Source organism: Ochlerotatus camptorhynchus, unplaced genomic scaffold (assembly GCF_037179485.1).
Source record: "Ochlerotatus camptorhynchus isolate MF236.1 unplaced genomic scaffold, CSIRO-AGI_Acam_v1.1 ptg000609l, whole genome shotgun sequence".
In the NCBI taxonomy this organism is placed as follows: Eukaryota; Metazoa; Arthropoda; class Insecta; order Diptera; family Culicidae; genus Ochlerotatus; species Ochlerotatus camptorhynchus.
The window spans coordinates 394,652-413,044 of record NW_027041089.1 but is presented as its reverse complement, the minus strand read 5'-3'; the positions used below and the strand labels follow the sequence as shown (position 1 = coordinate 413,044).

The 18,393-nt window shown below is 36.1% G+C and overlaps 1 protein-coding gene across 1 annotated transcript in view; it reads left to right on the top strand.

Annotated features, from left to right (window-relative positions):
- The window catches only part of LOC135714094 (uncharacterized), a gene marked incomplete at its 5' end in the record, with an annotated part of 83,744 nt that overhangs the window by 10,006 nt on the left and 55,345 nt on the right, over positions 1-18,393 (top strand). Inside the window, 5 exons of the mRNA XM_065237361.1 lie at positions 4,364-4,558; positions 9,117-9,377; positions 9,456-9,576; positions 13,120-13,451; positions 13,515-13,688. Of these exons, the coding sequence (XP_065093433.1) occupies positions 4,364-4,558; positions 9,117-9,377; positions 9,456-9,576; positions 13,120-13,451; positions 13,515-13,688 (1,083 nt within the window). The remainder of the gene's footprint in view (positions 1-4,363; positions 4,559-9,116; positions 9,378-9,455; positions 9,577-13,119; positions 13,452-13,514; positions 13,689-18,393) is intronic.

The window sequence follows — 18,393 nt, the reverse complement described above, 5'->3', positions numbered from 1 at the left end:
TAACAATTGATATCTTAAAACTAAAAACTAAAACTAAATCTTATCTAAGTATAAAGAGAATTAATCGTTGCAATTGAGGATTGCAACGATTTTTGCCTGAAATTATTAATTATTTTGTGGGAGATTTGTTCTAAGGTCTCAACATTCGAAATTCTATGTACCTCAGTAGTACTGTACCAGGGAGGCAACTTCCAAATCATCTTCAGAACTTTGTTCTGAATCCTTTGAAGTGCTTTTTTCCTGGTAGTGCAACAACAAGCCCATATTGGCACAGCGTAAAGCATGGCCGGTCTAAAAACTTGTTTAAATATTAGAATTTTATTTGTCCAAGAATGCTACCCTGAGGAACTCCTGCACTAACAGGTAGTCGATTGGATTTGGAATTTTGGTAATTTACCTGCAGAGTTCTGTCATTTAAATAATTCTGAACTAAGTTCATAATGTAAAGTGGAAAATTAAACTTTTTCAATTTAGCAATCAAACCTTCATGCCAAACACTGTCGAATGCTTTTTCTATGTCTAGAAGAGCAACTCCAGTTGAGTGGCCTTCAGATTTGTTTGAACGAATTAAATTGGTAACTCTCAAGAGTTGATGAGTAGTTGAATGCCCATGGCGAAATCCAAACTGCTCATCTGCAAAAATTGAGTTCGTATTGATGTGAAGCATCATTCTATTCAAAATTATCTTTTCAAAAAGTTTACTTATTGCAGAAATCAAACTTATTGGACGGTAGCTAGAAGCTTCAGCTGGATTTTTATCCGGCTTCAAAATTGGAACAACTTTTGCATTTTTCCATTTACCAGGAAAGTATGCCAAATGGAAACATCTGTTAAATAATTTTACCAAGCAAGACAAGGTACTCTCTGTGAGTTTTTTGATGAGGATATAGAAAATTCCATCATCACCTGGAGTTTTCTTATTTTGAAACTTTTTAGTTATAGACCTTACTTCGTCCAAATCAGTCCCCCAGGAATCATCAAAAATATTTTCCCGAGAGAAAATATTCAGAAAATCCCGAGCAACCTGATTCTCAATAGGCCTAGTAAGATCCAAACTGAAATTATGGGAACTCTCGAATTGCTTAGCAAGTTTCTGAGCTTTTTCCAAATTTGTGATCAAAATTTTACCACCTTCTTTAAGCGCTGGAATAGGCTTTTGAGGTTTTTTCAAATTTTTTGTGAGTTTTCCAAAGGGGTTTGGAACTCGGGTCTAATTTAGAAACATTATTTTCAAAAGTTTTGTTCCTCAGGGCAGAGAATCGCTTTTTAATTTGTTTTTGCAAATCCCGTCAGATAACTTTCATGGCAGGATCGCATGTTCTTTGATATTGTCTCCTACGGACATTTTTAAGACGGATCAAGAGCTGAAGATCGTCGTCTATTATAATTAAATCGAATTTAACCTCGCTTTTTGGTACTGAGGCAGCTCTTGCTTAAACTATAGAAGTAGTCAGAGATTCAAGAGCATAATTAATTCCATCTTTGGTTTGGATCGAAATTATATTCCATAAATGTTCGATATTGCTCCCAATCAGCTCTATGGTAATTGAAAATAGAGCTGTTGGGATTGCAAATTATTTCTTGGGATATTTCAAAAGTTACTGGAAGGTGATCAGAACCGAAGTCAGCATGGGTAACCAATTGGCTACAAAGTTGACATGAATCAGTTAAGACCAAATCAATAGTTGAGGGATTTCTTGCAGAAGAAAAGCATGTTGGACTGTTTGGATATTGAATAGTGTAATAACCTGCAGAACAATCATCAAACAGAATATTACCATTGGAATTGCTTTGAGCATTATTCCATGAGCGGTGTTTTGAATTAAAATCACCAATAATGAAGAATTTAGACCTATGACGGGTAAGTTTCTGGAGGTCACCCTTGAGAAAATTCTTTTTCTGGCCTACGCATTGGAATGGCAAATAGGCAGCTATAAACGTAAGTTGTCCAAATTTTGTTTCAACAGAAACACCCAAAGTTTCCAAAACTTTGGTTTCAAATGAAGAAAGAATTTTATGTTTGATTAGTCTATGAACAATGATGGCAACGCCACCACAGGGTCCATCAAGACGATCATTTCTATAAATCAAATAATTTGAGTCCTTCTTAACCTTATGGTCAGGTTTAAGGAAAGTTTCAGTTATAACGGCAATATGCACGTTATGAACTCTCAAAAAGTTAAATAGCTCGTCTTCATTATCTTTAAGAGATCGAGCATTCCAATTTAAAATATTTAAAGCTTTAAAATCCATTGCTGAATTTTAAAGTCATGACAATATTATTAGCAAATTTTACTCCAGTTTGAATAACATCAAACATGGAATTAGATTTAAGCATATCAGAAATCATGTCAATTAATGAATTCTGTGAAAGTTCCATTTTAGTAATTAAATTCCAAGTAATTTTGCCAGTTCATCTTCGATCTGATCCAGAGATTCACCACTGGGCAGTCCTTTCATGACAACCTTGAACACACGTTCAGTTTTGGTGTCGTAAGTAAAAAATTGTGCTTCTTCTCAGTAAGATACTTGAGAAGACATTTAAATCCATCCAAGGCTTCAGCCAATACACGGCATTCACCTCGACGTCCAATTTGTAGTGAAAACTTAACTTTCACGAAATTCAAAAGTGGATCACAATAGGGGTAATCTTTTCCTTCTTGGCATTAAGCCGGGAAAGTTTACTGGAATTTTTCTTGGATGATAGATCATTCTCATCATCCGTGAGCAAATCAAATTGATTACTCAAATTTATTTCATCAGAAGGGGGATCAAGAGTTTGCCCCTTTCTTTTGCGTTTAGGCGCCATGGCGGCAGTAAATTTTTTATCCAAATCGACTTCCAAGCTGATTACTATAAGAATCTGAAGGATCGAAGAGGAATTTTCCAAATCGATATCCAAGAAGGATTACCTCGGGTAGGGTCCAAACAAGGATCGAAGAGGAATAAGAGTTGAACAAGGTAGAAAATTTTTACAGGTTGAGCACTGAAAAGTGCTGTTTAAATTTGTTGTAGCTTTAGGTAGTAGTAACACTTCCTTAAGCAAAAAGCAAATAGATCCGCACGGCAAGAGAGCACGATGCGGACTTTCGCTTAGCTACTGATATTTTCGCGAGCGCTGCATACGTGAAAAAAGTAAACGTAAGCGAAAAAGATGCGATTCACAAAATTCGATTTTGCTAGATCGTATTTGTTTACAGTTCAAAGCGAAGTGAAATATTTGCCAATTGCGTTTTTCACGCAGGTGAAAAATGTAGTATTTTGTATGAGATTTTCGCTTCGCTTTGATCAGGCCTTAAGGCAAAAATCAGATCTCAAATGAAATAAATAACTGACGGTGCCAGTTTGACCGCTACTCGCCACCCTAATAAAATTGTTATGATTATTTTGCTTAACGACGTGTTCGGGGTATCATCCAAACAATTTGTGGATTAGTTCTATTATTTCAGCTATCGTTCGTTTATGGTAATTTTTAATAAGGGCTCCCCTTCTGCGCACGCTAGTGAAACTATGTTGGCGCTTTGAGGGGAGAAAGTATATGTAATGACGGTAGAAATGAGCTACACATCGTACAGTGAATTAAAATATAAGAACGAAGCTCGATGACTCTAACGTCATGCAATCAATTCATAGACTTTATTCACTTCTTCTCAGCATCAAATAACAAACAATACATAATAACATTAAGTTCAGAAGCGCACTTGCATTACAAACAAATTGGAATTTTATTACTGCTTACACTTCTTTCCTCTTTTAATGAATGCTTATAAATTGCACCTTATGGCTGTTCGATTTGTATTCGCGCCGATTAGGGTGGAGGAAAGTGCCAGATAATTAAACAAATTCAATTTTCCGGCAACTTTTAATATACTAATTCACATTCACAGCTTGCTTCGGATTTTTCTCCTATTGTCTTGTATTGAAGGAAACTTTCCACAGAAAACTGAACGTTCTTTCAGTTTTCTCTTTTCTTGCTCACGGAAAAAGATCCTTATTTCCTCATAGACTCGATACCAGACGATTTCAGTTGGATGCCGAGTGTACTGAGTTAATTATAAATTTTCAGCTTTACGAACTTCCTATTGTTGAGGTGGAAAAGTTTCCCCTGTGCAAATCGTAGACAGATAAGCAAGGTAAGAAGAGCAGCGCGAGTCAATGATGAGCATTGAACAAAAAAACAATCTCCATGGAAAAAACAATGCTTTCAGATGAATTGACTACTCCTGAAGATTACAGCCCTACAAATGGAGATTTAAATATCCCAGACGATGACGATAAAAGCTTCGACAGTCATGCAAATTTAAAAATTAACATTCATTAGCATCGTTTAATTGTTAACTACTATTTCTTCTGTTTTTTATAGGTGACCAGGAGATAACGCCATTGCATCCGCAAATGAACTCGACAGAACCAGACAACCCTAGGACATGGTCTGCAGCGTCCGTGGTTCAAATTCCAGCTAACAAGGATCGACATGGTGCTATTCTTAAATGTCTAGCGATACATGAATCGTACGCGGCCCGCTCGGTAGCTGTCGAAGCACGATTGGATGTGAAGTGTACGTATGCCTAGAATACTAATAATTGGGCAAATCCACAAATTTCAAACTGGTGGACAAACCGGCATATACTATTAAGCTATACCATTTAATTGTTAAGATTAAAATTGAAAGACTTTGATTATGGCATCCGCACAACTAGATCAGCGACGATAGAAGTGATGCTCACCGCCAGAAAAGTTTCAATCACTTAGATTATAGAAACTATGATGTATAGCAATTTTAACCCCCTTACTGTTGCATAACAAGTAATTCCCCTAACGGGAAGACGTGCCTTTCTAGAACAAAGTCAAACGAAAATACAGAAAAAGTAGGGACCAAATATAAATTAATTCAGCATTCCTCAATGGTTAACGAGAAACCGGTGGGTCGCAGAAATTTAGAACACTTTATCAAAGGTTTTTTTATGTTTCTTGCAGAATCTAATTAATTTAAAAATTATGCTGTAAAAGCAACTAATTGTTTTTTTTTTTTTTGGCGTTTGGCATTATATAGTCAGTTTGGAAAGTCTACACACTAACTTTAGATTACTATAGTCAGTAAAATTTTACTGGGTTTTTGAATTGCGGATCACCCAGTAATCATCACAGAAATAATTTGCATTACCGAACTGTCCGTAGTCAATCTGTCAAAAATAGCTGTTCATTCAGTAATTGGTTCTAGTTGCGTATACTGGAAAACCCAGTAATTTCTTTTTGTTTATTTCGCTGCAATTTAACTGAGAAGACAGTTATTTGGTTCATTATTATACCGTGTTACCCAGTTATATTAAAAGTAGTGAATGTGCAGCAATAAAAGCATGAATCCTGGTGCAATCCACCGTTTATAATATGCCAATTAATATGACGACTTAATCCCTTGAGCGCGTCGACAGTGAAAGCAAACAATGCAAACATCCATTTTGTTAATCAAAATTTGTTGGAGATCAAGGAATTGCAAAAAGAGTAAATAATAAATGTTGGTACCAACGAAATAGTTCTTCAATTTCGCTGTCGAGCTTTCCCAGTTCCGTCATGATATAATTCATGATATAATTCAAATTTTAACAAAACTGCGCGATTAAACACTTGCTCCCGGATTTTACTGAAGCTAAAATGGCGGCGGGAATAAAATTGACAGGTTAGAGTTTTACAATCCGTGGTCGGTAAAACAAGGTGGCTATTTTGCTGACCAGTCGGTAAAAAAATAAAGACTACTTTGTGCACAGTAATTGTTTTTACTGACTTTTCGTGAAATCACGAAAATTTGGAAATTAACGACTTTCTCAGTAAATGAATGTTCTGTGTACAGTATTTTGCATCAAACGATACCGAAGTTCAGTTTGTGTTTTACAGAACGTCGGTTATTCACCTGATTTAAACTGAATTTTCAGTAAATCTTTCGTTTTACCGTGTAAGCCCAGTACAAAAAAATACCGAACAACTAAATACTGGATTAGTGTGTAGGTCATTTCGACTGATTTTAACAGTTGATAACTTTTCAGGATTATTATCTTCTTTCCTTTACTTAACGTCGGTCTCTGTTCCGCCAATCACCGACGGACATCGATTGCCATCCATTGACGGCAATCGAATGTGCAGAAAGGCAGCTTCCACACCTGCGTAGGATATCGCACCCATTCAACACACATGGGCCGAGACCAACGGCTTTACTTCCTTTTCGAAGGAAGACGTGACCAGAGATTTGTGTGAGAAAGCAGTCACGCTTGCCACTACACCACCGGCGCCGGCTTTCATGATTATTATGAGAGTTGTCATTTTCAGGCCTTTTAAAATAAATATAAAATAAATTTCTAGGCCGTTTTAGTGTTTTAAAGGAATTTTGGTAATTGTTAACATGTTAAAAGATTTTGAGGCCTCTCAAGTAACAATTTTTGATTTATAAAGGTTATACATAGCAATTTGAGACCTTTTTCGTGATTTAAAGTCATTTTCCGTTTTTAAGGACATTTTGGTGTTGAAATATGATTTAGAGTTGAAGTTTATATTATTGCAACATTATGAAGCAGACTTTGGTTGTGGGCAAAATTTCATAAAATTCTGAGCCCTTCCAATAATTTAAACAAATCCCCTACAATCAGCAAATGGAATTAAATTTGATGAGGCTAACCTAAAGCACTCAAGTACACTGAAGTCTTTTTTAACACGGTTTTTTTTACAGTTTTCCACGATTAACACGGTACGTTTTCAACGATTTCTCGACAACGATACAACCTATCGACTTTATTCCAATCACATTATTCGTTTCAAGCTATAGGTAATCGAATGGCATACTTAAAAAAAAATGAATAGACGACTGTGCAGCAGGCCTGGGTTCAATCCCAGTCGGCGCCGCCGGGATGTTCTGAGGCATAACATCTCTGATCAGAATTTCCTTTGGAAGGGAAGTAAAGCCGTTGGCCCCCGATTCATGAGTTGATGGGACGATAGGTAGGGTCCAGGTGTGGGAGCTGCCTCCCTGGCGTCGGTAGCATTGGTGCTCAGGGAAATCATTTAAATTTGAGCTGGAATTCTGCCATTTTGACTCACGGCTCATTTGTCAAAATTGAATTTTCAAGGTAAAGAGATAAATCCAACCTAAAATCAAAATTTGATACAAAAACAATATTAAAATTTGAAATTAAAACAATGTTGACTAAAATTTGAGATTATGTTATTGTATTTTTTATAAAAAAAGACCAATTTTTTGCCTAGAAAGTTAATTCTAACGTAATTTTGATTAGACGAGTTGTTTTCGTGCTATAATTTATTGGAAAATATTGAATACGCCAATTGAAAAATGAGACTCGAGTCAAAATAGCCGAATTCCAGCTCAAATCATACAAATTTTCATGGAAATCGAAGAAGATGACTTCAGAAATTGTTTTTTTGTGTGGCCTGATTTTCCTCAATTGTGTTACATTCTAGTTATATAGGGAAGAGCACGATATTTTAATACCACATTATTTCCATAGCAATAGAATGGTGTGATTACGAGAAAAGTGTAAACAAACCAAATTCCTATGGAAAACCCGAATTTATCCACCTATGGTGTGATCAGACCCTTCTTACTTATTCAAGTTTATTTATTTTATTGTCATTATCAGTGACCAAGCCCCCAACCCCCGTGTCATCCAGTGACGCTACGCCACTGCCTGGGGGTACCCGGAATATATCCGGGTGTAGTCTATTTGGTGAGGCTACCAATCACCTTATCATCGTATTTTAATGTGATTTAATGGGTTTTAATTCAATTCATATCAACTTCCCCGGGGTACCCGGAACATGTCCAAGTGTGTCCAATGTGGTCTGGAACACTTAACACGACTTGCATTGATCTTATTTTTGAATACTGTAGTAATTTGATGTGTCGCATGATGGTTTTGATACGTTTTCCGTTAAATCCAGCGTGAAGGCCCATATTCACCGGATCTTATTCCGGCCATATCTCCGGAACCGGTTCACCGATTCCAAAACCGTTCAATAACGTTCAATGGGACCCCTATCATTTGGCGCCGAGTTTGTCCAAATCGGTTGAGCGGTTGCTGAGAAACGTGAGCGCATTCATTTCGTTACATACACACACACATACACACATACACACATACACACATACACACACACACACACACACACACACACACACACACACACACACACACACACACACACACACACACACACACACACACACACACACACACACACACACACACACACACACACACACACACATACATACACACACAGAGATGTTCCGATCTCGTCGAGCTGAGTCGAATGGTATATGACACTCGGCCCTCCGGGCCTCGGATCGATAGTCGGTTTTTCAAGTGATATCAATACCCTTCTTTGTAAGAAGGGTAAAAAGTGATATTCAAATATCGTGCATTTCCCTATGCTATGATTATATACACACTTAGAAATAACTAATTTACACGTGACGGAATCCATTTTTGGCATAAAGGATCAGACTCACGTAAAGTACGTTTGATTGAGTTGAATTTCGCGTCTGCTATGACTCAATTTTATGTCAAAATTGACGCTTGTATGTTAGTCTCAGAGCACCTAAATTAACATGATTTTTTTTCTAAGGGTGTAGTCAGTTATGAACACATGAAATCAGTTACATTTGAGGTAGAAAAGAAAAATCTGAATTTAACTGGTGATGTAAACATCCATACTTGCACTCATTCATAAATTTAAACTTCCTTTTCACGTAGACTAGTAACTTGCAAGAAATGATGCTTACAAAAATGGACAAAAATGTTTACAAGATATATGGAATATTTCATGACATGTCTCATAAATTTACACGATCTATTATGTAAACTTATGACTTATGACGCTCCATTTATGCACACATAGTTACAAAAATTTACACTACTTTTTCGAACTGTGTATGTACAAGGAAAGAGATTTAAAACAACCTCTTTTACAGAATAACGACAAATTTAAATCATTATGAATCAATGTAAATTAGTTGACTGTGGGAGCTTTAAACACAACCTTATTGTTCTATACGAATCTAGACCCACGATGAGATTATATTTTAACAACAAACAACCTTCTCATTTCAGATGCGCCTACGGTAAGACTTTTAGGCGCGCCACAAATCGACCTGGAGGAAGGAAAAGATTCACTCATCCTACGCTGCCAGGCCGATGCCAATCCTACAGCAAGCATTGTATGGCGACGGGCGGGCCGCTCGGAAATAGCTAGTTTACAAGAATCACTCCAACTGAGACCCGTTGGCAGGCGTGATGCCGGTCTCTACACGTGCCAAGCGCAAAACTCTGTGGGCACCTCGGAAACACTTTCAGTTCAATTAGATGTAAAATGTACGTAAGCGGATGGTATTAAAATTGATAACTAAATAATTAATTTCTCTCACCGGCTTTCTCGGAACCGTTTTCCAGATGCCCCAAAGATTTTATCAGCCGGTCCCGATCGATTAACAACGGCACCGCTGTTTAGTCCCGCTGCCTTCGAATGTGTAGCGGAAGGAAATCCGCAACCCACATACAAATGGGTGCAAAGGTAAGTTTTTCGGAAGTCGATTGTTCATTTACGCAGATGCTCAAACTCATTAAGATTTAAAATTGGTTCGCTCAATTGCAGAACCAAGCCAAGTATTGAAATGAATTTATTTTGCATTAGGGGAAAACGGGGTAAGAACGCCCGGTGGGGTAAGAGGGGCCACAGCCAGTTCTATATGAAATCCTCAAGATTCTTACCAATACTCAATACAAAAATATTAACAACATGTTAACTTATGGAGCTTTAAAACAATAAATAAAATCAAACTTCTCGTTCCAGATCAAGTATTAAGCGACATTGATTTCTCTTAGCTATATCCAAGAAAAAAAAACTGGTTTCATCCATCTATGGTGAGATGTGACCATTCTTACTAATTTACATCCCAAACATAAAATAAATTTTGTTTTGCTCCCAAGTGGTATCCGTAACATGCCCGTGAGTGGCCAATGTGGTCCACCATACTCAATTTAACTACCAATAACAATTTTGTAGAGTTCTCATGTGATTTTACATGTCGCATGATGGATTTCGAGTTAATATGATTTTGACCACTTTCCCGGGGGTACCCGGAACATGTCAGGGTGTAGAAAATGAGGCCCTGGGCACATAATATGACTCCTATTGACCATATTTTCTAATGCTCTGTGTCACAATATAGGTTTTAACCGCTTTTGGTGACTTCTAGACCTGTGCTCACAGGACTTATGGTCACTGGAACCTGTTCCGGCCATATCTGTGGAACAAGTTGACCGATTCCAAAGATATACGGTTATGATCTATGTGACCATAGTATCATTCATGCGGCGCTTATTGCGTCCAAGTTTGTGCAATGGTTGTTGAAAAATCTTATCCCTCCTTGTCCTTCTTACGCCGCTTTTAATAGAACGAGTAGTTTTTGATCGTTCCAAAAATTGATGAAAAAGCATAAATAATGTGATGAATTTGAAAATTTTATAACTTTTGTCCATTCAACGCTTATTCATATGTAGCAAAGCAAACTGTGAATTTCCTGCTCATTTTAGTTACTAAATTTATTGCTTGGGGTGGCGGTCTTACCCCGTATTCCCCTTCATCTTATTTTAAAACAGAGTAAAGCACTTTCTTGGAATTCACCAAAAGAATGACTTAATTATTTGGTCTCTCTTATCTTATGGATAATCGAGTAGTGCTATTCATTTTTTTATTAGTTGATAGGGTTATTGGAACTGCATTTCAAAGAAGTAATATCTTTAAAAATAAAGAGAGGAGGATTAGTATTTACCATTTAATCCCACTACCCACTAGTTAAGTATTAGTACAAGACACTGAAGAAGTATGCACATTGTAGACGAAATACGCGTATCTGTCAAGGATAAGCAAATAAGGTAGTGAAATTAAATGGAATTTAATAATCCTGCTCTCTTTCTTTATATTTAATTGGTTGTTAATGCAAAACAATTCAACACTGTCATTGCATGATTTTAAAGATTGTGTATATAATAGATCAAATTCTCCTATCTTATTCCTAAGGAAATCAATAATTTTCCCAACACATAAAAACCCAGTGTATGTAGAACTCTTTTGATCTGCCAAGTGTTGTTCCACTTCTCTTTAAATATTATTTTCATTGCAGCCCTCTTATATGTGTTGATGAAGGTGCAACAAATCAGAAGCCAAATTTCTATAAATGAAAATGTAATCACAGTATTTTGCTTGCCTCTTGATTCAAAGAGAAACCTCAATAGGAGTAATCTTGAACAATAACAGAAAGCTGCATTCGAATATTATAGAAACTACCCTTGCCTTTGAAGATTTTGAAAATATCTTGACTTCTCTTAGCATGGAGTATCATAAGCCGGGATGCATCAAGGTTTTGCATCTCCTATCCGACGTTTCTAGGATATATTTCATCTTTTTCTGAGATTTCTATAATTGCGTTTTCATAATTTTTAATTAAAAAAAATATTGAATCATTTTGAAAATAATACTGTTGTAATTATTTTCGTAGAGAATAATTACAGCAAATTTTTGAAGCAAATGAGTGGATTAAAAGATGTCTAAAAATGAGCAAAACTTCAGATAATTTGTAACATTAATAATATCAATAAGGGTTCCAAAGAGTATTTTATTTACTAATATAAAACGGTAATTGGACACACTTAATCCATGGGAAACTTGAAACTCCCCTGTTAATTCAAAATCCAGAAAGGATTTTTTTTTTGATGTTTCTGCACAATTTTGTCTACGCAGAAGACATAATGCTATGATGACATTTGCATTCAGTTTGATGAATGTTTTTTTTTTTTATAATTATTATTTTTTTCTTTTGTTTATCCCTAAGACTTTTTTTTTGCCAGCATATCTATAAAATTAAAATATTTTCTTAATTAATAAGCAGGATCTATTTAAACCATTAAGTTCGTGCTGTTTCTTTTGATCATTTTATAAGTGTGATTTGGAGGTAAAAATTCAGTCATATTCAAGGGATTATCGGCTAAGGGGTATCGAGCTACCCATCAGCATAAAAAACACAATTCTTAAATTTCTTTACATCTCCCAAAAGATTAATTTTGGTAAAGTATTATTTGATTTTGATATGAAATTGAAAGTAATATTTAATATTTAAATAAAAATTTAGAATAAGATGTATATTTTTTACAGATGTCTTGACAAAATTAAATTGTCATATCTATTACATATCATATCCAAACATATTTGTATTAGATCTCCATTAAGCTTAACTTTAAATCTCAATGATCAATTTTACAGCAACGGCTTTATATACAATTACCGGGGAAAAATACATGTTAAATCGACTTAGGTAGGAGAAAATACATGAAAAAAATAATCGAAGCACATCGAGTAAAGGGTGTATTTAGATTTGAACTCATGGCCTTCAGCGTGAAAGGCATGGATGCTAACCACTACGCCTGGCTCCCGAGTAGCACCGTTCCGTTCCGAAAAGTAGCAGCAACCTGTTTAAGACTTAAAAAAGTCGTATAGAAGTTTCTACAACCGATTGGCATCAAGCGTGCTATAAGGGCGAGAATTTTTACTCCACTATGAAGGACCATAGTGCTGCAACAGATTTTATAGACAATGTGTGAAAGATGTGTATGTTATATTATAGACACAAAAAATTTCATCTCAATCGGAAGACTTCCACTCAATGTTTCTATCAGGCTATGAACAACACTGAGATTTATTCAAGTCCGGAGCTGTAGAAGATTATGTACTTGAATAGGTTTATATAATTTAAACCATACCACTCAACAACTTCTTTGTATTCACATGCACATTCTCAATCGCTTGTTAAATTAACGAAGACCCTCTGGCTTGAAAGGTTTCTTTTTTATTATTTATTTAGGAGAGCGGATGCAGCATACTTTTTTTTAATTAAAATTCATTAACGCTTTTCAAGACGCCAGAGGCGACCGGCTTTTGTTTGTTAGCGATCTATGCACCGTTTTGTACTCGTCTGTGACAGATTTTTCATTACGCCTTTCCATGTTTCGCAATGTTTTCATTCAACCTTTTACCCATTTTCTCCCGCTGTCAACACAGGATCTCCACACAGAGTAAACCATTCCTCGACAGAGGACGAGAGTCAAGACTGGTAATAGATAACGTAACGTACGACTATCAAGGCGAGTATGAGTGCCGAGCGACTAACTTCATCAATGGTCAGGAAAGGACGGCCACATCCGATCCGATTGCACTTCAAGTAGTCGGTGCACCACAGGTTCTGCGAACGTCATCAACTGCTTCTGGACATTCAGTTTCAGTCCGGAAGGGAGACTCTGCCACACTTTCGTTAATAGTGTGTGCCGACCCACGGCCTCGCCACGTTTCCTGGGAATGGGGCTCGTTGCGGTTAGAAGCTGGATCTGGTATAGGTAAATATTTTCGTTCGCACTTTTAATCACAATTTGGGCCTAATTGATATTCTGCTCGTAAAGGCCGCTTTCGGGTCGATGACGTTACACAGGACAGCCGGGAAGATTGTTACCTAGCAACGTTGCACATCGACGATGCTGACTTGCAGGACCAGCGTCCGTATTATCTGGTGGTCGAGAACGACCGAGGCACCGACCGACATGCAGTAAATCTGCGAGTTGAGGGGATGTTTTCAGGTGAGTGGCTCAAGTGCATAGGATGAATTTCATTCCAAAGCATATTATATGGCGTTGGCTTCCAATGAAACTTTATGGATGTAAAAACATCGGTTATTGAAGCAACTCTGCATACTTATAATCTGAGAAAAAATCTAGACTTCTATTTGAATAGGGCTGGAGTTTTTTTTTATCTTTCAAATAGTATACTTCAAATGGGTGAATTACTCTTTGAGAGTTGTTCCAGTGTATAACCCTAAGCAGCATAAAGAATCATAAATGAATAATTTTCAGATATATCAGTCATCGCAAGTAATTCAGATTGCCTTGAAGACTCTTTTTTGTATCTTTAAAAGGAAGACTGTTCATTGCAAATAAAACCATCAGTATTAATTTTATCGACGAAGTAAGATTCAAACTCATCTGCCGACTTCAAATGATCTCCAAGTTACATAGATCATCCGTCAGCCACTGTTGAAACATCTTCTATCCCGTTTTCCTCTAATAGTGTTGAAATTCCTCATTAACTTCTTCTTTGGTAGCACATTCTTTGCAATCAGCACACAAAATGTATGAAAGTCATAAAAACAACGACATTTTGACAAATTATTTGAAAAATTTGCGACCAATTAAATCTAGATATTGCATTCGAGGAGTACTATTCAAGAACCAAACATGAAATTAAATCTTGTCTTTAATAACAAAATTAACTTTAAATAATATAGAAATTCAAATCAGATAATTGACCATCAGTCTTTTCGTAAAAAATGGGGAGAACTCGAAAGAAATGTACAATCTATTTGAAACATTTTTTCAAAAAATCTATACTACATAGTCAGAAGTCCAAGTTTAGGATATACCAGGATGATGAACGGAACTTGTTAAAATGGACCTGGAAAAGCTAGCTACTTGTCTGCACCGACTAGCAATTAGGATCTGGGATACATAAATACTACCGCAGGAGTGGAGGTCTCCCTTAGCTCAGTAGGTAAGGCACATCTACAAAGCAACACCATGCTGGAGTTGGCTGGGTTCGATTCCCGATCCGGTCTACGAATTTTTTGGCTCGACTTCCCTGAACATAGAATATGATTATACTTTCCATACAATTATAGGGTAGAGAACTAATTCAGCCTAATGGCCCATTTTGGGCATATCAAAACATCAATCCCAAATTCATGATTTCGGCTTTAAAAAGTCAATTATGCGTTTGGTACGTTTGTTTTTCCTCTATTCGGGACATAAATCCACTGCAACCAGTTATTTGATATAATGTGGTAGACTCCGTGTCCTTAGTTTAGTGCATGTCGTATTACTCAATCACTCCATTACTATTGAAATGATGAAGTATGCGGTTTTGATACAGTTGTCATTCTTTTCTTATCGCAAGGATCCGGCTCTAATTGAAAGGTCTCTGTATTTATGTCCTTTGGAGTGTTGGAACACCCTCAAAAGGCACGCCGCTTTGTCATTCAAAAGCGAATTCCGTCGCAACAAAAACAAGCAATAATACCGATTATGACCATGCATCAGAATCCTAGCCTTAACTATTTCAAACTACAGAACAACGAATAAACGATTAGGAATCAAGTAGATGAAAAATAACTACTTAAATATTTTTTTCTTGTTTCAAGATCATCCACGGTGAACAAAGCCGAGTCTTGTCACTATCAACAAGGCATGAAAAGCAAAAATAACTAATATGTGTTCCTTTTAATACAAAACAATAATGGTCACCTAGTTTCAAGTAGTTCGCACAAGGCTTCGGTGGTTTATCTTAATGCCTGTAACGTACCATGAAAAGGTAATCTACCAAGCGTTACTGGGTACTGATTACTAGTGCGATACTTTATTTTAAAAGCTACAGAACGTAGTCAATAAGAACGCCTGATATGAATGTTTGCACCCATTATTCTCAAAAACAAAAGAATCGCTCTAATCGAATCAATTATTATCTTCATCCGATAGGCCCAAGTAAATTCAGAACCGTTTCATTGTGTTAGGCCGAATTTAGAATCCGTAGGCCGAGTTTGGTGTCAAGAAGCAATGCTAGATTTTTTACAATATCTCAACAATGTGTTGCTCTTTATCAAATCTTACGGTACGTATGACAAGGAAAATAAATTAAGAAGTCATCTGCTCTGTGATTAACAGTGATTATCGTCACTTGATCGAAATCTTGCATCAATTCACTAAGTTAAGAGCACGCAATAAGCTAATATGCGATAAGCAATAAGCTTGAAATGGGAAGAAGAAAAAGGCAGAAGAAGAAGTTAGTTAGTTATCTTTATTATTATTATCGCCACTTGCAACCAGATGTGTTAAAAGTTATCAAGCCGGTTTTGGAGTCGGGGATAGACAACAGACCAAATACGTTGCAGCATTTCCTCCAAAAGTATCGCGAATATCGAGTCCCTACGTAACATCTATTCATCGAGTTCAAGATCGTTAATGGAAGATTACAAGAAAAGGTTGGACTAAAGGTGAATACGTTGAAGACAACCCAGACAGCCAGAATGCACGTATATTCATAGTTTTTTTTTTGTGATTTAAACACATAGGGGAATTTACGTATTCTCGTCAATCTAAGCAGCGTCCGAACTTCTATTAGCGATTTCTCAGCGTCACACACATACATGACAGGTTTGTTTGTTGACATTTATCTGCTGCTTGCTGTTCTACCAATTCCAATCGACAGAATTGATCAAAACGGGTTGAACATGTTTTTACAACGATCCAAACTTCTCAGGTGAGTGTGACTATTGTCGGCAGTCTCTTTTTCTTCGGCACCCTTTCCATTTGAACTGCGTGTTAACCAGCTGTTCTATTATCGGCAACTCGAAATCAGCCGTATTTTGTAGTGTGTATGTTTAATTTAAAGAAAAATATGACATAACAGGATTGCACAGTCGTAAAAATGTAATCAGATTGAAGCTGAAAAGGTAAGGAATTGGCTTAATACATTCAGCGAAGAGTTTTGATGGGAAAATACAGTGAAATTAACGTTTCAATTTCGGTTGGCGAAAATAGTCAATGGGTGCCGAAGCCATAATTTACCCTATATACAAACAAACAAATCGTAAAAAAATTAAAGAAAAATGGCTTATATAAAAGTGGAGGCCATGTACGTGCATATGTTAATTCTTTTTTAAATGAGTTGATTTGACATTATATAAGATTTAATATGCAAAAACAAATACAATTTGAAAAGTCTTACGATGTCTGATTTAATTTTTGATACATAACGATAGAAATTTTTTTTTTTTTTTTTTATTATTATAGTCACTTTAACACTCTTGGGTCATTCGTGACTTGTCCGGGGGTGAGAAAAATGAAAAATGATTCACTGCAAATAAAACGGAAATTTGAATTTTATACGATTTAACTAAAACATAATGCGATGTATGTCATTCTTATATGCGATGTTGACTTAAACTGTAGTAATTTATGATACTGTCTGAACATTGCTATACAACTTCTGGTTGTCTGGGCATCTAACTGTTGGCATTACGTACCAAGCGCGATAGAGTAGCAAAAATTAAAAAAAAAATGGGGGACTGTGAAAACTTTCGAGACCTCGGACATATATAATATCATATGATTTCTGGGATAGATTTGTTTTTAAACTTACAAATACACTAAATTCATCGATTTTTTTTTCGTTGTTCACCTCAAACATAATAAGTACAGCATTGTTAAAATCATTTTTATCTAGATTTTTTTTTAACAAGTTGCAATTAATTTTATTGCAATTTGAGATAGCACGATCAAAATAAGAGGTGATAAACAGAATTTAGGGTATAATGCAAATTTTTACTTAAAATTCGTTCGGGCTAAGTTTTTTACAATTTATAAAATTAAGTTAAAAATTAAATGAAAATACAATAAAAGGTTTCAGTTAATTTTTCATATTTTGCAATGGCCTAACCTATACAGCAGCAGCTACTGTACATTCAAACATCGTACTATTTAAACATATTTTTTTACTTTTTTTTTAATCAAAGGTCAACTTGAAATACAACCAACAGCAACACCCGGGACTTGAATGTCCAAGTTTAAATTATATTTACGCTTATTTTTAAAACAACATGTACTCAGTACATTAACGTCGCTGCAGCTGGAAAAGTTTTTCGAGTTGCTGGTACAATGATACTTGATAACAAAATAAATGAGTACTTTAGCATTTTTTATTGTTACCTGTATAACCTTGATTGCGCGTGAACTATTGTTCGGTTTGTGTGATGAGCCAAGCTTTTGTTCACACAGGAGTGGTGTGTTTTTGAAAAAAAATGCTGTGATCGCGATTGATAGTGCACTGTTAGAGCTTATCACTCAACTAATTGAAAAGGAAAAACGTGTTGAAAGAGCTTTTTGGGCTGAATATTTTGAGTGGAGTGGAGCGAATCCAGGACGTTTTACGAGTGTAAGAGTTTCGAACCCAACATCACGATCGAGTTTGAACTTGTTTGATAAAGTTTAACTTATAGCCGATCAATTTCGAGAAGCGTGGAAAAAGTTGTTGGGTTTTATTTTATCCATCTTTGGACGAAAGAAATGCAAAGGTGGACATTTTAGTTTGGTACTGTACTATGATACCTTGTTTTGCAAGTGTCGGAAGCAAAGGCAGTCGATTGTCACAGAAAATGTGTCGACTACCGTGACCGCTTAAAAGACTGGTTTTGAAACCATAAAATCCAGATTATCAATGTTTAATCAAATAAAATCT